Genomic DNA, 21,590 nt, shown 5'->3' with positions numbered 1-21,590 from the left:
ACAAAATTTGTTCATTTTCTAATGCATACGTTAATTGAACTTAGATGTAAAAACTGTGTAAGTTCAGGAAGGTGTATGTTCGAAGATATTTTAAAAATGCAGTAGAACGTCGATTATCCGGGGGCGGATTAACCGGCGTCGAAAATTGACAGCTGTTCAACCGTGGTGAGCATTTGTACTGATGTCAGGTTGGTTAAAGTTATTAAAATCGTCACCAAACGATATATTTGAAATGATTTATATTTCAATATTATTTTACGTTCGAAATTTTAATTGTTATTTGATAATAATTTGCTTAATCCAGAATCATGTTTAGCGTCAAAAGGACCACCATAGTATAGTATATAGATACTATATACGCTCTATTTAGATACAGAAATGTCCTTAATATTTAAGGGATTATTATCCGTGGAAATCGATTAACCAGTCCGGTCAGGAGCACCCCGAATAATCGACGTTCTACTGTGTATCGAAAATTGGAACTTGAAGAAACTCGAGATTTGCATGTTCAAAACCTTATTAACATTAAAACAAACAAATTATTCGTATCCTATTATATTTGCCACTGGAAATTCGTGTCGCGATCGTTTTCTAATGAGCCTTTGCTGAAAGAGAAAATTCCTTCCGTGGTCAAGCATCTGCTAAAGCAGTCCCGTGTGAGGTTATTAATGTGCATATTTATGTGTTCATATGTTTATGTGTAGCAAACTGCTCCCGTCCCCGTTGGTAGTTTGCTGTTTGAATAGTGAAAAAGTGGAAAACCAGAGAATGAAACAGGCTCTTTTCTAGTTTCATTTATCCAGCAATGACTAGCTTTCATCTGCCAACGAGCCTCTTGGGACTATTTCAACGCTGTTTGACGCATTCCCATCAGTCTGCTCGGCTGTCTCGTCTCATCAATCCATCTACATCTAAACACTTGGACAGTGTCTTTTTTAGCGTATCGAACCTTCCGCAGCATAATCAGCAGTTGCTCTTTATCATGCTCCATCCTACTCTCCGGTCTTTGTCCTATCGGCAATGATAAGGAAGTGAAAAATTGCTTACAATCCTGCCCACGACAGTCATTTTACATGACGCTCTTTTTTCCGCCAGAAGAGTCTGTGTCTGTCCAGCAGAGAGCAAGGTTGACGTTGAGTGCCGTCTGGAAAATGAAGACACACTTCTTTGTTACTATTGTAAGGTTGTTGCGAGAAGTAATGAGCGGTATTAAGGAAAATGTGACACAACTTGTTCAACATCGTTAAGGATACATCGGAGATGAAAATAGATCATTAAAAAGAGTATGCCCCATCACGTTATCGGGTTAATTTAACAGGGAAACAATCAACACGACAAGTGCGATAATTCGCTTTATATTGTTGCAAAACAATTCATAAATTATGGCAATTTTTCAACCCGTGTTTGTATCTATCGAAAATCGTTTTTTTTTATTTATTTTGAATGATTTTCGATTGCAATCTTTGAATTGAAATTTTTTATAAGTAAGATGAATTTTATTATATAATAATTTTTTGCCATCTCTAGTATACAATGTATCAGATTGTGCCTCAGTTCTATTGGGATTTAATAGCGATCCGGTCTTGTGGAGATCGGCGCCATTACCATTAAACCAAATGGCTGTCCTGCGGGATTCAGTGTTGTTATATATTTTTATTTTATATTCTTTAAAACAAATTAAACGGTTAATAAAGAATTATATTATATGTCTTCTCTCGATGTGCCATTACATAAATGTTGTTGAAATTTGTTTTAAAAAAACAAGTAAACTCTAAAGTAAAACTCCCCTTGGAAAAGGGGACAAAATAAATGTATTTGACTCGTAACCTAACATAGGCAAGACCCTCATTTATGGCCTAGCAGTCGACCTCGGTTTCGATGCACAACAAATCCAACATTACACATATATGTCGAATCATGTCTCGATGTACAGAACGTTTCGGTAGGTTTCACATCGGTCTTCATCCATAATACTGGTTGCTGTTGCTTGAGCCATGGTCATCCAACAGCGAAGTGAATATCTAAGCAAACCCTAAGCCCTGCCTGTGCATTAGTGTCCATCAAATAGTAATAAACCCCGGGCAAATAGAATTTACTTGCAAACTCCCGGTAGCGTGGTAATTTGCGATGAGTTGCATACGGCAACGAATCGTTAGTAAAACTGTGCTACATTGTTGCGCAGAAAAAAAGGACTCCGTTTATTTGCTCGACACAATCCCCATTTCATTTACTGACCAGCTACAAAGTAACCTTTCTTTGCTTCAGAGTTACAGGTCAACTGCACATGCGTCCGCTCTGTCCTAAAAACTAAATTGCATATTCGCACAAGCAGGGTGAAATGAACCCTTCCTTTTTCTTAGCAATAAACTATATTAGTGTTTGAAAAGCACCTTTCGCGTTCAACGAGTCCAGGGAAATGGATCGATTTCACGGATGAACAGGCAAAAGGTAAACGAGCCGGACTTCCGGATGTACTCGGGCGCAATCAATTTACATTAGCCCTTTACATACGGGAATAGTAACCCTTCGACTTGACACCCCCCTTTTGGGGGAAGGAAAAACTGATTCGTAGGGACGAGATTTTCTGTGAAAATTGCATTTTCATATCCATTCGTCACATAATTGTATTTCTTTTTCGTAGTCGAATGATTTCCATTCAATGGTTGATTCCTTTTTTATGATTGTATCCTACAATTTCCCTTCAGCTGCAGGATGCCAACAAAACGCTATTGATAGAGTATTTGATGGTGTATGGAATGGAAGATTCCTGGCGCACATTGAAAAGCTTAAAAAAAGGAGAAAAGAGGGATAAAAACAGCCGCATACCATGATATGCAAAACGTCCGGTCGTGTGGGTCGAGTTCCGTTTTCCTGTTTGCATGTTGTAAGTTGGTCGAAGGCGAGGATATTTCTTGTCCTTACGAGCGGGTAGCTTACCGTCACTCAAGTCTACTGCAAGGGAGAACCCTTACGATGCATCCTTGCACCTTGCGTGAAATGGTATCCTTTCGATTCAATACCGTTTGCAGCAGCAGCAGTAGCTCGAGGGCTCTCTATTCGATTCTGGAGCATTACGTACTACTGCTTCCATGGTATGTGTTTCCGGCGTGCCGGGGTGCAACAATATTATTACCACTTGCACATTCGGCTGCTTCAATCCGTGTAACGTTGACATTTACTACAACTCCCACTGGCGAGGAGGCGCGTTTGCCATCCCCGACACCATACCACCGGCCGCACTATCAACATCCGGAGCCATTTTTCTGTTGCGATTGACAACCGTGAAGCAAACATGCACTCTTTAGCGTTGGATGGTTCTGTTCCTGTTTCTTTGCCGTCGAGCGAGATCCAGTGTAATCATGATTCTCGTTTCTCGTTTTCTTTTTTTTTGCGCCACATTTCCGTCCCATATTCCAATGTTTCCGTTTGTCTCCATTTGTGCGCTTCAGAATGTCAAGCAATCTGGCGGAAAATAACACAGTTTCCGGTATCAGTTCTCTGGTCAGTCGCCTGTGCCAATGCTCTGCTGGGAATTACGTTGCATTTTAGAAAGATATATCCACCACGGTGAAAAAGGACGTGGCCTGAGCGTGGGTAGAGATAGTGGGTGAAACATTTCCCACGCGAATCTACCTCTAGCCGGGATCATTACATTTCATGGATTATTGCACTTTCAGTATCCTCGCTGGAATGCTCAACCTTAATGCAATCAGATTATACGATCTGGAAAGCACTACGCACTGTGCGTTGTTTTTTCGATGTTGATCTCTGTTTTTAACAGCTTTACATTTGGAAAGCCAACAAACTAATCAATCTTTTTGAAATAATCAATGTTTTTTTTAAATTGTTTACACGAAACATTGTAACGTGAGAATGAAGTTTTAAATATTTGAAGAATTTTTAAATATTTAGAATGTTTAACAATCATAATATTATTGATACATAGGAGGTCAAAGGAGTATAATATATCTTTTATTTAATCCGTTATTAAATTTATGGCATCAATTGTTTATGAAATTCTGATTTAAGCAAAATCTTCTATTGCTGCAAAATATACATTTCTTATGATCCATTTCTCATGGTTGTTGTTTTTTGTCTACTCCCTTTCCACAGCACGTCCCCTCAACGAGTACATATCGCACTACGAAAAGTTGAGCTACGATCATGAGCATCTGCATGCTAGTCACAGCCGGGCGAAACGATCGGTCACCAAAGATCATTACGTACATCTTAGCTTTAGCGCACACGATCGAGATTTTAACATTAGACTTAAACGCGATCTCAGCACAATAAGTGATAAGTTAGAGGTAAGTGTACGAAAAGTACGGATTCAGTCCAGCCATCACCCACTAATGTTTGATTTTGATATTGCAGATACACACCGACAAGGGACCGGTGCAAGTTGATTCGTCCCACATCTATCATGGCGAGGTGATCGGAGATCCGGATAGTTTCGTGTTCGGCTCAATTTTCGACGGTGTGTTCGAGGGTAAGGTAATCACCTCGGAAGACGAATACTATGTGGAGCGGGCGAAGCACTACTTTCGCGAATCGTCCAATCCGGAATCGCATCCACTACATCACACCGGTGACGATGAGCCACCGTTCCATTCGGTGATCTACAAGGACCAGCACGTGGATGATCCTTACCGTCATCGGAGGAAAGGTAAGAGAGATTGTCAAGAGAGCATCTTGAAAAGGGATGTTGGGTTTTGTCGCAAGGAGGGCGTTAAGATTGAAATTGAAGTAGGTTTAGTTAAAAAATGTATGGGAACGGTGTTGACATTGCAAACGTTGATGCACAAATGTATCTTCCAAGCATGATGAGATTTTTTTTACTTATGAATCGATTTGTCACATGTAATAATTGTAATGGTTTATATCTTTTTACATGTATGCCGCTAATGGCATACATTCCGGCTACAAGTATGAACATTTTGCATGTATGAACTGCATGAACAGAGAGCATTTATGATATACACATAGATTAATTTTGTTTACTCTTTCGTTCTTTATTTTCCATGGTGCTTACTGTTAGCAGTACTGAAGTTTAAAAAAAACATAGACACACCTTTTTCCGCATAGCTAGTCTTGCCTTGTCTGCTGAAGAGAGGCTTTTGTGATATGCTTATTGTGATGTGCACACAACTTACTTGGCAAATTTTGCAAAGCGCATAGGAGTGGAATTGTTTGCACACAGCATGATGCTCTAGAGAAAAAATACGTAAACGGCAACATTTCTTTCTACAGAGGTTGAACTGTAGGCTGGGAAATCATTGGACCAAGATGAAGAAATACTGGAACAAAAAGCTATGCAGTGTTACCTCGAGATACGAGTTTAATTCGTTCCGTAACATTGCTCGTATTTCAAATTACATTAAAGAGTATTTTTTCTATAGAAATACATTGAAATGCCGTTAGTACGTTCTTGCTCCTAATATTTTATATATGCAAAAAACTTGTACTGCAAGTTGCATAGCAAAATACTATGTTGTCAACATGTGCACAATTAATCGATTTTTTGCTTTAAAACGTTTCGAAAATATCCATGCGCTGGATCTTTGCTTTACAAAAAACAAAAAGAAACCCCTTTTCAACCATACCCGAACCCAGACGTGTTTCAGAGTTCATAACACTCGTAACACAAACTAAAGTAGCCGAAAAATAGGGTCAACAGCTGTCAGTAGCTGCACGATAGCGGTCGAACCGTCAATCAATCGACTCAATTTCGGATCTCATTGGACGTGCGAATCCCGGGGAGCCGTATCCGTCTGCGCTGACCTCCAAAGCACGCAAACCCTTCGCACCGCATGAACGGTGAAAGTTTTTCCCGGCGAATGAAAGTGGCAAAGGTAGCAGAAGATGTAGAAGCGAAAGCGATTTGGGCCACGCGAACTAGGAAATAAACCAACAGCACCACTCCAGCTTGGACCATCGGAGTCTTAGCTTCTGAGTGATGGTAAGGTGAACGTTGGGTAGTTGCTTCTTCCAGCTGCCCGAACAAAACAGACCAACCGGTCAAATACTTCACAAAATCAATCAACTGTCGTTATTGGAAGGGTTTGATGATGGTTTTTGGCAAGAGCCTTGGCTTAACTCTGCCTCCGTGCCTGTGGTCTTGCAATTAACTATGGTGATTACGCACAAAAGCTCCACGACGTAGCGTCGAACGACGTAGCCATGAATCATTTAACATTAACAGAAAAAAGGAAAAATGCAAAAATATTGGCGATAAAGGTTGTTTCTCTAAGGAACCAACTATGGTCAAACGGCCGGAAGTCATCCATACCAAATTATAGCTGAATTTCTTGTTTGTTCTGCTCTCGAAGTGAATATGTTCGCTACCCAAATATCCATCACTTTGCATGATGACGGTGCGTGTGTACCATCATCATTCCAATTAGGATATGAGCTGCACCGTTACGGAGAGGTGAAGATTACGGATAAAGGAAACTAATTTTCCATCACGAAGAACTTCCTTGTACCGTGCTTGCTCAAATAGCGGTAAAGGGATGAAAGAAATTTTACGTACGGCATGCCGGTTAGACCAATAACTAATTTCGAGATTTTAATGCGGGTGTCAGGAAGTAAATGAGTTGCGTCAAATTCCTGGATCCATCATGATGAAGATCTGCTGGTTTGTTGTTGAAATGACCCAAAATCCCCAGCGGCTGGAGGTGCAGTGATGGTTGGTGACGAAAACTTTACTACCATCATATGCTCCTAAGGGTCACTTCCAACTGTTTGGAGTGTTACGTCAAAATGTAATCGTTTGAAATATAAATCCAATTAAACATACATTAACGAAATCGATCGATACGTAGTGCTCAGGAAGACTGTTACGTAATAACGATTAGGGAAAAAGCCAAAAGTGTCAACGTTTTGTTGGGAGTTTCGTAATTTCTAAACATTCTACATTTTCCAGTGCAAATTATACAATCGTGCCTGACACTGGGGAAGTTGTAACATTGATAGTTATTGCTCGATTTTATCCGTTTTCTTCCTTTGCAGGACATCCGTCCGGATGTGGTGTACACGACGAGGTGTCAGAGTGGATGGATCGGGTCCAGAATTCGGCTGTTGAGGATGAAGCTGATAATGAAGAGGTGGAAGAGACACAACAAAACGACGAAACAGTGCAGGAGGATAAACAACAGCGACATCAATATAACGTAAGCGGTTCCAGCCAACAACAACAGCAGGAACCTTTAACAGCTCAGAACAAGCATAAATCCAATGCCAAAGCTAAGCGACGGTCGGCCTCGTTCGAAAAGGACACGCGACCCGATATCGGCGGTAACGAAATTCCCATCGAAACTGGGTACGAGTTTAAGTATCCGTACGAAAAATACTCAAAGGCGGCGAATTGGCGAGCGGTGGGCGAAAGTGCAACCGACTCCGAATGGCACTGGAAAGCACATGAGAGGGTTCGGCGAGCGGCCCGACCCAAGGAAGACTATCGGAACACATGCTCGCTGTATATTCAGACTGATCCATTGCTGTGGAGTCACATACGTGATAGCATCGTTAGTGTGAGTATTTATTTTATAGCCATTGACTTCTAAAAAATGTTCAAAGCTAATGATTCTTTGTTTCCAGTGTTATGCTCTCTGAGTTATTGATAACTTGCTTAACGATTTAGACTTTCAAAGTATTGTCAAGAAGTACATAGTCGGGTTGTTAATTTTTTCAATAGCTGCAATAAGGTGATGTGTATTGCGAATAAAAGTCCTAACCTGACATTGTGGGCTAGCATCTATCTCAGTAATCAACAGTTTCATTACTGGTTGGTCTCCATCTCGAAAACCACCATCATCAAAGAGTCGATTATGTTGTGTTTCTACTAGAATCCGTACGACCTTCGGGCAAGAGCGAATAAAAACCACACCTTTTCATCGTCCTGTGGCTAGTAATGTGGAAAAAACCACAACTAGGGCACCGCACGTAAAAAGCCCTGCTTCTCTCTAACCCACCATTTGTGCCGAAAGAGGTGGTACGCTGGCAACTGGCAAACTGGGCGGCTACACACTCCAATGAACGTGTCACTTCTCATTGTCGTTTACCAACCGCAAGCGGAAGGAATCTTTTGCAATGTAAGAGGAAGGTCGACAATTGCTGGCTGGTGGACGTACAATATCTTGGGCCAATCCAACATCCGCTTCTCTACTGCTTCACCATAGCTTGTTTACCGCATGTGCTGACCACAGTACACAAAGGGAGAGCTGTTGGCCCATCTGTGTCTGGTGTCTACCCTGAAAGCAATGCATTACTGATTGCTGCCATAACTTACTTCGGCGTAGACAGACTTTAAGGGTGGCTTCTTTCTGGGTTGGTAATGCAGTAGTTTGCAGCGTAAAGTGCTATTGCAGAAAAGGGTTTCGTGTATATGCATCGCCCGTCCAATCTGTTGTACGGTGCGGAACGATCACAAAACAATTCGCCCTTTTCCGACATCTCTATCATCCTCTTGTTTATCAGCTTTAAAGAAGAAAGGGCTTCTGTGTGCCTTCTGTTCATTATCAGTAAAACCACGAGCAAGCATAGATAGACGGGCAGAACGTTTCCAGCAATGACAAACTGCAACCGAAACGCTTGACGATCCAAACGCCATCGTTAAAAAGGGATCTGGATCAGGGATGTCCAACTTATATTATTTATTTATACTATTTATTTAGATCGTGTCATTTGTTTTAGCTTTTCCATGTGTTTTTTGCATAGTTTTCGTTTATCTTAAAGCTTGTCTATTAACGTTAAGGCTTGGCTGATTACGTGTTGTAACCGTCTTGCACCGGGAGATCTTCATGAAGATCCAGAATATTATTTTCCTGTTTTGTCCCTGACAATGGCTAAGACAAGCATCCTAGAACTATAAATAAACAAAAAAAGACAAACAGACCAGCTAAACACGCTTTTTACATTGATGATTCGTAAATATTTTCCGAATCTATTTTAACTTTGACAACACTGGATAAAATGAACCATAAATCACGTCATGGTTTAATCCAAGCGGTTTTCCTGCTGTGACACGGGATCACTTCAAACTGGACGTACATACTGGAAGACTAATTAGCCAAGTTTAGCTGGAAGGTGTCAATCACCCCACTGGCAGCTAGTGTACGCAGTTTGTTTGGCGTTTCTTCTAGTTTCGAGAAAACAGTTCGATACTTGTGACTCTTTCTACGCAGTTTGGTTAGAATTGACGATGAAGAAAATTTATAGCTGCATGAACGTATTTCGAACAAATGTATGGATTTTCTGCAACCAGGAGCTGTAATTAAGTGTGTGATTTCATCCCATCCACAGCATCTACATAGGGCGCGGCGTACAGAGCTGGAAGAGAAAACGCGGGAAGAGATCCTGTCGCTGATCATACATCACATCACTGCCGTAAACTACATCTATCGCAATACCAAGTTTGATGGACGAGTAGAACATCGAAACATTCGGTTTGAGGTAAGAGTACCTGTCGCGACAAGCGTTCGGCAGATCGTCCTAACCCCTGGTTCTATCAAATTTTCTCGTTTCATAGGTCCAACGTTTGAAGATAGACGACGATTCATCGTGTGGTGAAAACCACCATGAAGATACGAACCCACTATGTCTGGAAAACATCGACGTTTCCAATTTTCTCAATCTACATTCACTCGGCAATCATGAGGCGTTCTGTTTGGCGTACGTGTTTACTTACAGGTGAGTCGCGATAGCATAATAGCTCGAAAGAGTTACATTGTGGATGAAGCCATTTTCTGGGAATAGAATCTAATGTACGTTTTTTTACGGTTGGTTGAATGTATCATTGATTCCGCACAGAGATTTCACCGGAGGTACGCTTGGATTGGCGTGGGTGGCATCGGCTTCCGGTGCTTCTGGCGGCATCTGCGAAAAGTACAAGACCTACACTGAAACGGTTGGTGGTCTTTACCAGAGCACCAAGCGTTCACTCAACACGGGCATCATTACGTTCGTAAACTACAACACGCGTGTTCCGCCGAAGGTGTCACAACTGACGCTTGCTCACGAAATTGGACACAACTTCGGTTCACCGGTATGTAACTTGAGATCGTTGTGTGGTACTTGGAAATTCTAATGCGAACTTCTTTTTTTCTGCATATATCTACTAGCATGATTACCCTGCCGAGTGTCGACCGGGCGGTAACAATGGCAATTACATAATGTTTGCTAGTGCAACGAGTGGAATCCGGTTAAACAATGGCAAGTTTTCGCCCTGTTCGGTGCGAAACATTTCGAACGTGCTAGACGCGATCGACGAAAACAAGAAGCGCAACTGCTTCCAGGCCTCCGAGGGTGCATTCTGTGGCAACAAAATCGTCGAAATTGGCGAGGAGTGTGATTGCGGTTTCAACGAGGAGGAGTGCATGGACAAGTGCTGCTATCCGCGTGAGATGACCGATTCGATGAAGATCGAGAATGCGACAGCGCAAAGCTGTGGACGACGGGCCCGAACACAGTGCAGCCCATCGCAAGGGCCATGCTGCGAAAGCAATACCTGTCGGTTCATCTCATCGGATGCGAAGTTTACGTGCAAGGAGGAGACGGAATGTTCGTGGGGTTCGACTTGCAACGGTACGACCCCGGAATGTCCGGAACCGAAGCCACGCGATGACAAGACGAAGTGTAACAATGGTAGGGTTTTGTCCTGTGTGGATAATTGTTCTTGTGATAATGACCGCTTGGTTGGGGTTTCTGCCACTTTTTTTATTACAGGTACACAACTGTGCATTAAGGGTGAATGTTCCGGATCGATTTGTCTGCTGTGGAATATGACGGAGTGTTTCCTAACGTCGAACATCATTCCAAACATTGACAAACGCAAATTGTGCGAGCTGGCCTGCCAAAATGGCAACGATACCAATTCGTGCCGGAGCACGAGTGAATTCGCTCGAGAGTACGGCCTACCGGATGGTGGCTACAGCTTGCGACCCGGTTCACCATGCGATAACTTCCAAGTAAGACCCGTGTCAAGGTTATGCGCGTGTGGCCAACAACCATGTAATGCGATGGTAACAATTCATTTGCAGGGTTACTGTGATGTGTTTCTGAAATGCCGTGCAGTTGATGCCGAAGGTGCGCTGGTACGGCTGAAGAATCTGTTGTTCAACAAGAAAACGCTCCAAACGGTGGCAGAATGGGCGACGGAGCGATGGTATTTGGTGTGTATCGGTGGTATTTGCTTTATCATTATGATGGGCATCTTCATCAAGTGCTGTGCGGTTCATACACCCAGCTCTAATCCGAAGAAAGCGGCAGCCTATCGAATTTCGGACACACTGCGCCGTCCGATGAACACGCTTCGTATGATGGTACGTATCCCGTCTGCATGTGCCATTTGAAACGAAGAATCTTGTTTATTAGCAGCGTTTTTTTCTGTTTCCAGCGTCGACAACATCACAACGGAGCCGGACCGCGTAGCGTTCCAGTCCCACGAAACGAACGTTCCCGAAGTGCCGGTGACAGAGGGGGTGGTGGGCGTGGTGGAGGAGAACGAAACGGAGGTGGACGTGGTGCTGGAAGCCGGACGCGAGGTGGTGATAGCCATGGTGATATGCGCAATGGTGGTGTCCCTGCGGGACATAACTCTTCGTCCTCTGGCAACAGCCGACCGTCGAACAGTTCACGTCCGCCAGCACATGGGTATGGCGAAGGCCGTGGCCAACAATACTACCCACCGAAAGGTGTGTTCTCTCTGTATGACCCAGCTAGTATTTTCTTTGCTGTCCCAGTATAGTTTGTTTTAGTTTACTTTTAAACTTCATTCAAGTTCAAATCAACTCGATCAAATTTCGTTAATGCAATGCTTTTAATTCACAATCTTCAATCTGTCACAAAGTTGATTTTTTTGAGTTTGTTTTATCATTTCGTATGTTTTGGTTTCATTTTTTTTATTTCGTAGGCAATCACAACAGTAAGCAGCAACATTCCCGCAAAGCAAATTCCAATCCCCGTGAAGGGGTTCGAGCCAATCAGACGAGTGCCACAGTGGTGTACAAGAAGTAGAGAAATCAATTTGCGCTTTACTAAAGCGAAGAAAAGGGCATGCAATCGCACCTGGCATGGGTGCAAGACAGCCGAGTGTGCGTTAGTGTCCTTGATTAGAACAAAAAAAGTACAATTTGCAGCTTGAAGCCAAATTCGCAGTTTTTTTTAGTTTCAGTTTTGTTTCTCCAGCTACCTATTACATCTTCATTAGTAATCAATAGAAAAAAAAACAGAAATAATTCAGCCGCATTGTTTGTTCGTATGTTTCTTTAGATTTTTTGTCATAAAATCAAGGAAACTTTGTCAACCGCAGACCAATTTTGAGTTAACAGTAAGCATATTTTTTGGTTTTTGTTATTTTTATACATTTTCATTTTTATCACAAACTCTACACCATCACGTTACGCTTTATGTACTTTAAACATTATTGTGCTTGGATTTATAAAGATCACCTTCACATCCTACCATATCATTCCACCCTTCCATATCGATCCTTATAGACAGAACATATCTTTCAGTGTCAATCAAACGTATATTTGTATTCTATTATCTTACAACATGCCATAATGGCTACAGTCAGTCTCATTATTTTACACTATCTTTAGTGTAATATGAATCATTTACCACACTTTGATAAATGTACAATAATAGTTTCGATTCACATTTACAAATGGAAACATTTTCACTCTTCTCATCTGGTTTCCTTTTCTGTGACATCGTTTTACAGCACCACCAACACAGAATTATAGCCGCATGAGCAATGCGGAGCTGTACGCCGAAGCCTATCCGGACCGGGGAATGTACGAACCACCGAGACGCCCGTATGCTAATAATAAGGTTTGACAAGATCGACGCCAAACACGAGACCACCACCGTAACAAATCGCCAACAGCCAGACACCAGTATCGTCTGTGCAATCCGCAGTACCGCTACTGTTGGAAACCGTCGTAAATGTCTTTTTAGTTTCAATTACGGTATCCTTCACTTTCTTCCAATCGCTGCTGTCGATTTCGTTGATGATTTCATTTAACAAACTCCCTCCATAGAGTCTCATTCAACGCAAGAATGACACGGATGGTTTGTAAGGATGTGGAACAAATCTAAAGAAAGTGCTACGGGACGTAGGTACAGCGACCTAGTTCCTTATTTTTGTATCAATTGAAACAACAAATATGTTTACTTCCACACTTAATGGTCTTCGAAAACAAAAGTACTACAATGATTGGCACATTGCAGATGTTGAAAAGATTTCATAATATTGTGAGCGTTATGGAGAAAACGGAGTAGAAGTTCATACGTGATCAATGGGCAAAGCAAAACCGTTCATTTAATGCAGCGCAAAAATGTTTCCTTTCCTCTTATGGGCATATAAATCCGTTTAATGTAATTTCTCCGTTTTGTATTGGTGCTTGTTGATGGAATTACATTTTTACAAAGGACTATAAGCTACCGTGATAGTAACAGCCAGATAGTTGAGTAAAGAAAGGAATTATAGCTTTTTTATATTCTGTCATACCTTTTCCGGAAGCAGCAAACGAGGAACATGTATTTGTTGCCACATTTAAGATTCAACAGTTTTGGCATTTTTATCTAGGTTTTCACATCTAAAGAGAAAAGTCTTGCTGGTTGTTATCATGGTTCGCATTTTTTTTTCTCAGACTGTATTTAAATATATCTTTTTAAGCGGAATATAAAGGCCATCTATGGTATAAGATTGTAGTGGAGGAAGAATAAGGTGAAACAAAGTGGATTAGAGTATAGAACCATCTTAGGGTTGTCGTTAAACAGGCACGCATGAAACAGAATATGCCGGTTGATGTTAGTCCGTGCAAGGGATCAAATGAAAATCAAACGAATGAAATGTGCAAAACATGTTTCGCAAGCCATGTGGATCGCAAGGCATCGTCAAGTGCAGCATTCAGTCTGAAGTCATGCAAAATCGTAACAAAACAAACTATAAAACATACATTTACACAAACACACACACACACACACACACACGCGTTATTCATCTCTGGGTCCAGCAATATAAAAAAAGTATGAGAAAAGCGTAATGAAACATACAATAACAGAAAATTGGAAATGTTTGTAAAAAATGAAACCGAACAAGATGTTGAGCAAAGCGAAACAACGTATGAAACAAACACACTCACCGAAAAAAAGTGGAAGAGTGAAGAATGAAAAATGTGCAGAAACCGGTTAGAAATCGTTTGTAGCTTAACAAGTGAAAAATAGATTGAACAAAAAATCACCTTTAAAATGGTAGCGTGGAAGACAGTTTGCGTATAAGAAAATACAGAGTATTTATATTGTCGATGCCAAGGGAGAAAATCCGCCACATGACGGGAGAGCAAAAAAGGGATTGAATGAGTCGGTATTGAGTGGAAAAGTGGAGGAAGAAAGTTTAGCAAAATTTTTGCAAATTGTTTAAGAGAAGAAACAGTAAAGCACTGATGTGTGTGCTATGTGTGTATGTACGTTTAGGAAGATTTATTTACTTTGCACGAATCATGTACATCTCACTGCATAAAATACAAAGAGAGCGAACTTGAGATGATTCTATGTTCTATGGAGCGAATTATTTTCCCTATAGGCAATTAATTAATACGCAGTTCCTCTCATTACGTGTCGTGTGTAAGTTTTTGGGTCGCTTATCATTATTTTTTAAAATACTTGCTCCAAAGTGTATTTCAAACGCACAACATATTTGAGCGGTAAAGTTTAAGAACTCTAGTTGAAATGTTGGCTTATTATTCGTTTATTTCGCTTGACCGGGATGAGAATGTGAAAATGTAAACTGGAGCGCATGTACAATGCATAATATCAAAACTTTAGGAACATTTCGAGGAATGGGATTTAATACTTATGTTATTTTTCTTTTCTATTTCAAAATCAAAATTTGGAACAGCAAAAAGGGAAGTGTGGTGGAATAGTTTAGTAAAATATTGATTTGTTACGAAGCGGGAATGCAGAAGAAGGAAAACCGACTTGAAAGGATCTAAATAATAATAAAAGCAAAACAAGTGAGGTAAAAAGTAGGCAAACAATATTTAAAGCGGATACATGTGATATATATTTTTCTAAAATAATAAATGAAAACCTACTAACTCTGAAAGGGAAACATAAACAGAAACCAACGCGGACACACACACACCCAGACACATAATAGCAAGAGAATAATTACTACAGTATGCAACAGAGAAGCGAATGTAACAATAAACAAGCAAATGTAGATCAAAATAATGTCAATAGTATCAACCAAATACCAACTGTACTGTGTATCAAGGATACAAAAACACAAGCTCAATAACATACGGCCCGACACACATAATGTTGGATAGGAAAAGAAGCAAAATGACTGTAACACTCTACAGCAAGAGAGAAAATATCGTTGCTTCAGTGCTAGAGCAAACATAGAAGATCGAAATGTGCAAGAAGTAGAAACCAACACAAAACATAACAAGGAAAACCACACAACATAAGTCTATCCATTTGAATTGTACAAGCAAAATGATGAAAACGAACACGAAACAAGCAAAACTTCTCTACCTTAGGTTCACTCACACGCAATGCCATCGACAAGAAATTCGAACAGCATAATATGCAATACTCCATAGAAGAACGTCGAATGAAACCATGCTCAAATATTTCCTCTCGGTGTCGTTGTACGGTAAATGTTAAAACTGTTTTGGATTTTGTATTCTGTCACAAAACTTAAAAAGAGTGCTTTTCCATTCCGAGTATTTTAAGAATTTGGTAATGAATCCTGTTTAACACCATAGCTTGTGTTCATCTTTTATACTTTTGAATCTTTTATAGACACTAAACTGTTGCTTAAACACTGCTGATTTGCGCCATACATACAGAAAATTTTCAAATTCCTAACTTCAGTAGGTATTAGACACGTAAAATCAACTATGGTGTAAAGCTGAGGAAGCTTTCAAACACGCGTTTATCGGATTTTTAGTTCTATGTAACAAGTCAGTATGAAATTTCTCAACTGCTCAGTATAAATTTACGTACAGAAATAGGTCATATTTTTACATCATTGAACATTGAATCTTACAAAAGCATTTCTACACATATTCCTTAATATAGTTTGACCGATAAACCTATGTTTAATTAAAATTTCTGAGCATGAAGTATAAAACAACAATTACGATATTTGGGGGAAAAATCAGAACTGCAAATTGAAACTCAAATCTCATTTCTTTCATGTCGTTTCACTGCGCAAGCTGAAATACGATACGGGTGCGATGAACTAATATAAAAGAATGCTGTAGTGGCATTGAGAAAAAAAAGCTGACGAGAGGAAGTTTTCTTTATATTCGTTACGATTCCATAGTATCTAAATTGTAATGTGGGGAAAGTGTTGGTGATTGTTACGAACAAATATATAGTGAGTCGATATTTTTTCTCCAAAAGTATTCAGGTTTTTTGGTTGATTATTTGCAAAATCTTCCTATAAATGCGATTTTTATGTGAAGGAATGAAGGTACGGCGGAAACGTTAGAATCTTCTTCAATGGAGCAGTGCAAAATCTCAAAAAAGTGTGTATCAAACAAAAAGCAAGAAACAGAGTTATAAGAACATGAAAATGAGTTGCTGCATTCATACATTTTACACTGAAATTCATTCTTCCAATTGAGTAATATGGAAAAGGAAACAAGATGATTATGTAAAATAAACACAAAAAAAACGTCGAAAAGAAAACTCAAGAACAAACATGAAACAAGCCAAACTACACAAATCATAATATGGGCAGAAAGTGAAGCATTGGGTTAGAATTAAATCAAACACTGCTAATATTCAAAAAAAAATATAAACACTCTGCAGTGTCGGTGTGTATTTGCTCGAAAAAAAGGAACCCTCCCGAGAAGGCGAGTGTGAAATTAGATAAAACAAAAAAACGGTAGTCCATGAAACTGTGGGAACTATGTGCGATACGGAAAACAAAGCAAGTAAAACATGGACAAGGAAAGGAAAGAGCGTGAGAATAGTATGTTTCTATTATTGTACCTATTTGTAAATGTTTGTAAATAGCGTTTGAAGCAAGTGAGGGAATGTAATGGAATGGAATAATAAGAAGACAATTCGTAACATTGAAAAAAGCAAATCCCGGTTCTAGAGTTCGCGTAAAAGCTTAGGACAATGTAAATGGATCATTAAAGATGAGCAGCTGCTAGGATCTAGGATCTGACCGGATGATCTGAGGGGAAAGTCTGAATGATTGCATTAGTGATAACACAATAAAGGAGAATAAAAAAATCCTGCTGAAAAATTAAGCTGCCATTGTGTGCTTTAATTGGTATTGAGAATCATGGCATTTGTGAATAATTGCAAGTAGAATTTTAAGTAAAAGGTAAAAAAGGCTATGTGAGTAGAAAGTTATGAGAGCCAAAATAAAAAAGAATCGTAGAGCGCCCAACGTGGGGCTCGAACCCACGACCCTGAGATTAAGAGTCTCATGCTCTACCGACTGAGCTAGCCGGGCTGTCGATGGCCGTGCGTTCAAACGCATCCATTAACTTTGCAGCTTGACTTGAAGATTCTCTTCGATGAACCCTTACTCATCTTCTTTGGTTCATCTTCATCAACACCGAGTGAATCCCAACTGCGAAAGGATCACAATTTGTTGTGTGTTGCCGAATGCCCACTCCTTTGCATGGGAATTTCGGATGGGTTTAGGATAGTGGAGGGTCCTTCGGTGATTAAAACAGATCGATTGCCTGAATAACCTACATGTATGACGTGTTGTCCGTACCAGAATGAGCTGTGAGAGCAACATGTTCATCAGGGGGTGTAGCTCAGATGGTAGAGCGCTCGCTTAGCATGTGAGAGGTACCGGGATCGATACCCGGCATCTCCAGAAGACTTTTTTTTATTGTTTTCTTGTTCTTCATGTGTTCATTATGTTTTGTTGTAATTTGCTGTAATAGTAAAGCTCTTGTCTGTTTTATGAATATTGTTCGCTCTTATTATCATGCACTCTTTAGTCCTTTCACGTTATGTTAGACATAGGCTTACCAATTATAATTATATGATTACGGTTTCCTTCAAGAGGAATTGGATATATTTAGAAGATGCTTATTAAAGAGTAACATATAGTTATATGTTAAAGAAGCGCTTTTAAGACTGGCCTCTCCTATAGGAAAGTACTAATTCCTATACCAAATTTGATAAAACAAAAATGGAGGTATAGAATGCACAAATAATTTACAGTATAGCGATTTATCATAAGCTTATTTGGAAGCAAATCTAGAGAAAATATCGATCGATCGAAATTATGCTGGCTTGCAACTTTTGAAGAAGCATGCAGATAGAGATGCGCTAAAACCCATGCCTAATTGAATGATATTGCTGTCAATACATGTGTTTAAAGGTAGGAACTGTGTTTAAGTTCAACAGAACATAGAGAATGTTACCTAACTCAGAAAATGATGCGAATGATGTGCGCCGGAAAGACGTTTTACTACAACTGCAAATTAATGCAAATCAAAAAAACAATACTAAATTAATCGAGAGACAAAACAACAATAAAAAGTCTTCTGGAGATGCCGGGTATCGATCCCGGTACCTCTCACATGCTAAGCGAGCGCTCTACCATCTGAGCTACACCCCCTGATGAACATGCTGCTCTCACAGCTCATTCTGGTACGGACAACACGTCATACATGTAGGTTATTCAGGCAATCGATCTGTTTTAATCACCGAAGGACCCTCCACTATCCTAAATCCATCCGAAATTCCCATGCAAAGGAGGGTGCATTCCGCAACACACAACAAATTGTGATCCTTTCGCAGTTGGGATTCACTCGGTGTTGATGAAGATGAACCAAAGAAGATGAGTAAGGGTTCATCGAAGAGAATCTTCAAGTCAAGCTGCAAAGTTATTAAATGCGTTTGAACGCACGGCCATCGACAGCCCGGCTAGCTCAGTCGGTAGAGCATGAGACTCTTAATCTCAGGGTCGTGGGTTCGAGCCCCACGTTGGGCGCTGTGATTCTTTTTTTCAAAGCAACTTTTTGCGCTTTTTCTATCGCTTTTTCTATCTATTTCTATAACTCCTTTCCATGCACAGATCATCATCAAATTTATCACCTTTTCTACATGCGCGCGCACGTTGACATTGTATGTGTGCAGGTAGTTGTGAACGGTTTTAAAACATTTTTTTTGTTTTATGAACTATTCTCTCGATTTTCTCGCGATCGCGATCGGTCAACATTTTGCGTTGGCAGTTCTGATCGTGAGAGCATACGCAACGGTTCATTCATAAACTGGTTCCACGGTTAGCGTGTTTTATCGTAAATTAGGTGCATTTCACGAGATCGAATTCAGAGCAAAAATGTCAAACCCCCCCGTCAGTTGTTTGCCTGTCACAGCGAACAAAATGTCGAAAGCAAAGAAGGTGCTGGATGAGGCGCGCGAGACTAAAAATCGCGAAATTGACCTGGTGGATCGCAACATTTCCACCTTCGACGAGTTGCCCGGATTGCGTGAGTATTAGCTTGTTGCGGAGTACATTTCGTTAGAGCGAACCAGAATTTCCTATTTTGGTAAAAACTACTTTTTCGGTCCTTCTGTGCTGGGTGCGGCAAAAGAAGGGTGGGTGGGATTTGTTTTGAATCATCGCTTGCTGCAAATAAATGGCGATATGGGATGTATTTAAGTTTAAACATGTTTAAATTAATAAGTAATTGCTACTTTCCATTGTTTCCTTACAGTTAATATGCTGTTTGTGACCAGAATAACGCTGAGCCACAACAAATTGAAGAGTGAGTAATAGCAGATGGTGCTGCTTTGCGGGGTATCTGCCCTTCCCGATTGTTGAAAAATATTTAACAAGTGAGATAAATATGCGACAACTGTTTAAAAAACGGTTTAAAAGTGACTAAAGTTTATCAGAACCTTTGAAAACAGTGCTTTTTCGTGTGAATTACAAATTATTATCAAGTAGGCGTTTTCCAAAAAAGTTAAATGTTTTGTTTGTAGAGAAACGATTTAGGTTCGATCATTCGGTAAGCTGCATTATCCGTGCGAAGAGTTTCGTTAAATTTCAAATTTGACAGTTTCGTTAAAAAATAGATTGTTTGAAATTGCCGTTTTTTTAGATTCATGAAAGTGAAGCAGATTTTCGTTTCTTTTATTTTACTTAACATAAAAAAAAATTGTTTTTTTTATAGCTGTTCCTCCCGGTATTGCAAATTTAATCAACTTGGAAATATTGAACCTTTCCAATAACTTTCTGGAGGAACTGCCACTGTCGCTTTCGTCGATGCCAAAGCTGAGAATTTTAAACTGCTCTATCAACCGTCTTAATACACTGCCCCGTGGATTCGGAGCCTTTCCCGTACTGGAGGTGCTGGATTTGTCTTACAACAATTTAAACGAACAGGTGTTACCAGGAAATTTCTTCATGATGGGTATGTAGAAATGATTATGTTTGTAAATGAAGTGCTCATCTCTAATTAAACTCTTCCAGATTCTCTACGGGCACTGTACCTCGGCGATAACGAGTTCGAGTACTTACCAAAGGAGATTAAAAATTTGAAAAACCTACAGATTGTAAGCATTGTATCTGAATATTGTTCGACACTGTTACAATGGCACATTTATGGTTTGTAATTTGTAGCTCGGTTTGCGGGACAATGATTTGCTGGAGCTGCCAAGAGAAATCGGTGAACTGACCCGAATTCGTGAACTTCATATTCAAAACAATCGGTTAAGTGTGTTGCCACCGGAAATCGCCAATTTGGACATGCCCGGACCCAAGTCCGTGCTAAAGATGGAAGAAAACCCGTGGGTGACAGCGATAGGAGAACAGTACCTGGTTGGTATTAGTCACGTGCTGGAGTACATCAAGACGGAGGCATACAGAATGTAAGATTCAGTAAGCTTATCGGTAGTATCGGTTGTATAAATAATTTCCCTAATGTCCATTCGCAGTCTCTACAATCGTCACATGCAATCGAGCGGCAAATCGGCTGGAGAGCTGCCACCGAAATCGGATAAAAGTAAAAAAGCATCTCGGGCACGATCGTAAAGCTACAAAAACATCTCCGGTAACGCTGACCGATTATTTTCCCCAGTGCCAATGGAACTGCAGTTAATGTGAAAGTGGACATTGGAATGTTTAATGGCCCAACTAACAACAACTAAGTCTTACTAAGCCCTGATTCACTGTCCCAATGGGACGGTTTTTTTGTATTGTTGTAGCAGCAGATGAGGTGCAGATAGTTTTATAAACTAATTTAATTAACTTAGACAAACTATGCTCATTGCGTAGGTTGACAACGTGCAAGTGCCTTAAAATGCTAACACAAATTGTGAACAAAAGTAAAACAGAGAAATGCAATTAAAATGGTAATAAAATTGATGTGTTGAGAAACTAATTTACTGGCGCGCTTGAGTTGTTCATTTCCCGAATTGTTTGTGTGGACAAACTGTTGTTTGATTGAGATTCTCAAAGATTATGCTGGTAACAAAGACGTGGTTATGTCTGAAAGAGAACAGCTTTTTAATTGGTTTTAATGCATCGTACGACTGGTTATATTGTTAGTTATTTATGAGACTCTAGTCGAGATATTTCTGCA

At 40.2% G+C, this 21,590-nt stretch overlaps 2 protein-coding genes and 4 non-coding genes across 13 annotated transcripts in view; 4 read left to right on the top strand and 2 right to left on the bottom strand.

Annotated features, from left to right (window-relative positions):
- The window catches only part of LOC125763785 (disintegrin and metalloproteinase domain-containing protein 10 homolog), a 59,304-nt gene extending 42,022 nt beyond the window's left edge, over nt 1-17,282 (top strand). For 6 of the 8 annotated variants that reach the window (XM_049427296.1, XM_049427295.1, XM_049427299.1 and 3 more), the window contains 11 exons: nt 4,114-4,307; nt 4,375-4,666; nt 7,012-7,532; nt 9,304-9,453; nt 9,530-9,690; nt 9,811-10,045; nt 10,122-10,644; nt 10,726-10,967; nt 11,040-11,321; nt 11,396-11,693; nt 12,725-17,282. In XM_049427296.1, coding sequence (XP_049283253.1) covers nt 4,114-4,307; nt 4,375-4,666; nt 7,012-7,532; nt 9,304-9,453; nt 9,530-9,690; nt 9,811-10,045; nt 10,122-10,644; nt 10,726-10,967; nt 11,040-11,321; nt 11,396-11,693; nt 12,725-12,840 — 3,014 coding nt within the window. In that variant the 3' untranslated portion in view covers nt 12,841-17,282. Of the gene's footprint in view, nt 1-4,113; nt 4,308-4,374; nt 4,667-7,011; nt 7,533-9,303; nt 9,454-9,529; nt 9,691-9,810; nt 10,046-10,121; nt 10,645-10,725; nt 10,968-11,039; nt 11,322-11,395; nt 11,694-11,911; nt 12,329-12,724 lie in introns of all 8 variants that reach the window. The other 2 variants (XR_007418396.1, XM_049427300.1) reach the window with 2 other exon arrangements.
- A 136-nt stretch (nt 17,283-17,418) lies between these two features.
- Trnak-cuu (transfer RNA lysine (anticodon CUU)) lies at nt 17,419-17,491 on the bottom strand. The gene has a single exon. It is a non-coding gene; the product is annotated as a tRNA-Lys (tRNA).
- A 302-nt stretch (nt 17,492-17,793) lies between these two features.
- Nucleotides 17,794-17,866, top strand: Trnaa-agc (transfer RNA alanine (anticodon AGC)). The gene has a single exon. It is a non-coding gene; the product is annotated as a tRNA-Ala (tRNA).
- A 680-nt stretch (nt 17,867-18,546) lies between these two features.
- Trnaa-agc (transfer RNA alanine (anticodon AGC)) lies at nt 18,547-18,619 on the bottom strand. Its single transcript has one exon. It is a non-coding gene; the product is annotated as a tRNA-Ala (tRNA).
- Nucleotides 18,620-18,921: 302 nt separating this feature from the next.
- On the top strand, nt 18,922-18,994 carry Trnak-cuu (transfer RNA lysine (anticodon CUU)). Its single transcript has one exon. It is a non-coding gene; the product is annotated as a tRNA-Lys (tRNA).
- Nucleotides 18,995-19,199: 205 nt separating this feature from the next.
- LOC125766357 (ras suppressor protein 1) lies at nt 19,200-21,389 on the top strand. Its single transcript, XM_049432225.1, has 6 exons — nt 19,200-19,493; nt 19,722-19,772; nt 20,181-20,420; nt 20,480-20,562; nt 20,630-20,877; nt 20,944-21,389. The coding sequence occupies exons 1-6, from the start codon at nt 19,343-19,345 to the stop codon at nt 21,038-21,040; spliced, it is 870 nt and encodes a 289-aa protein (XP_049288182.1). The 5' UTR covers nt 19,200-19,342; the 3' UTR covers nt 21,041-21,389.
- The last annotated feature ends 201 nt before the right edge of the window (nt 21,390-21,590 follow it).

The sequence above is a fragment of the Anopheles funestus genome, chromosome 2RL (genome assembly GCF_943734845.2).
Source record: "Anopheles funestus chromosome 2RL, idAnoFuneDA-416_04, whole genome shotgun sequence".
Lineage (NCBI taxonomy): Eukaryota > Metazoa > Arthropoda > Insecta > Diptera > Culicidae > Anopheles > Anopheles funestus.
Note: the sequence above shows the minus strand (reverse complement) of the source record. Positions and strands in the feature narration are given on the sequence as shown.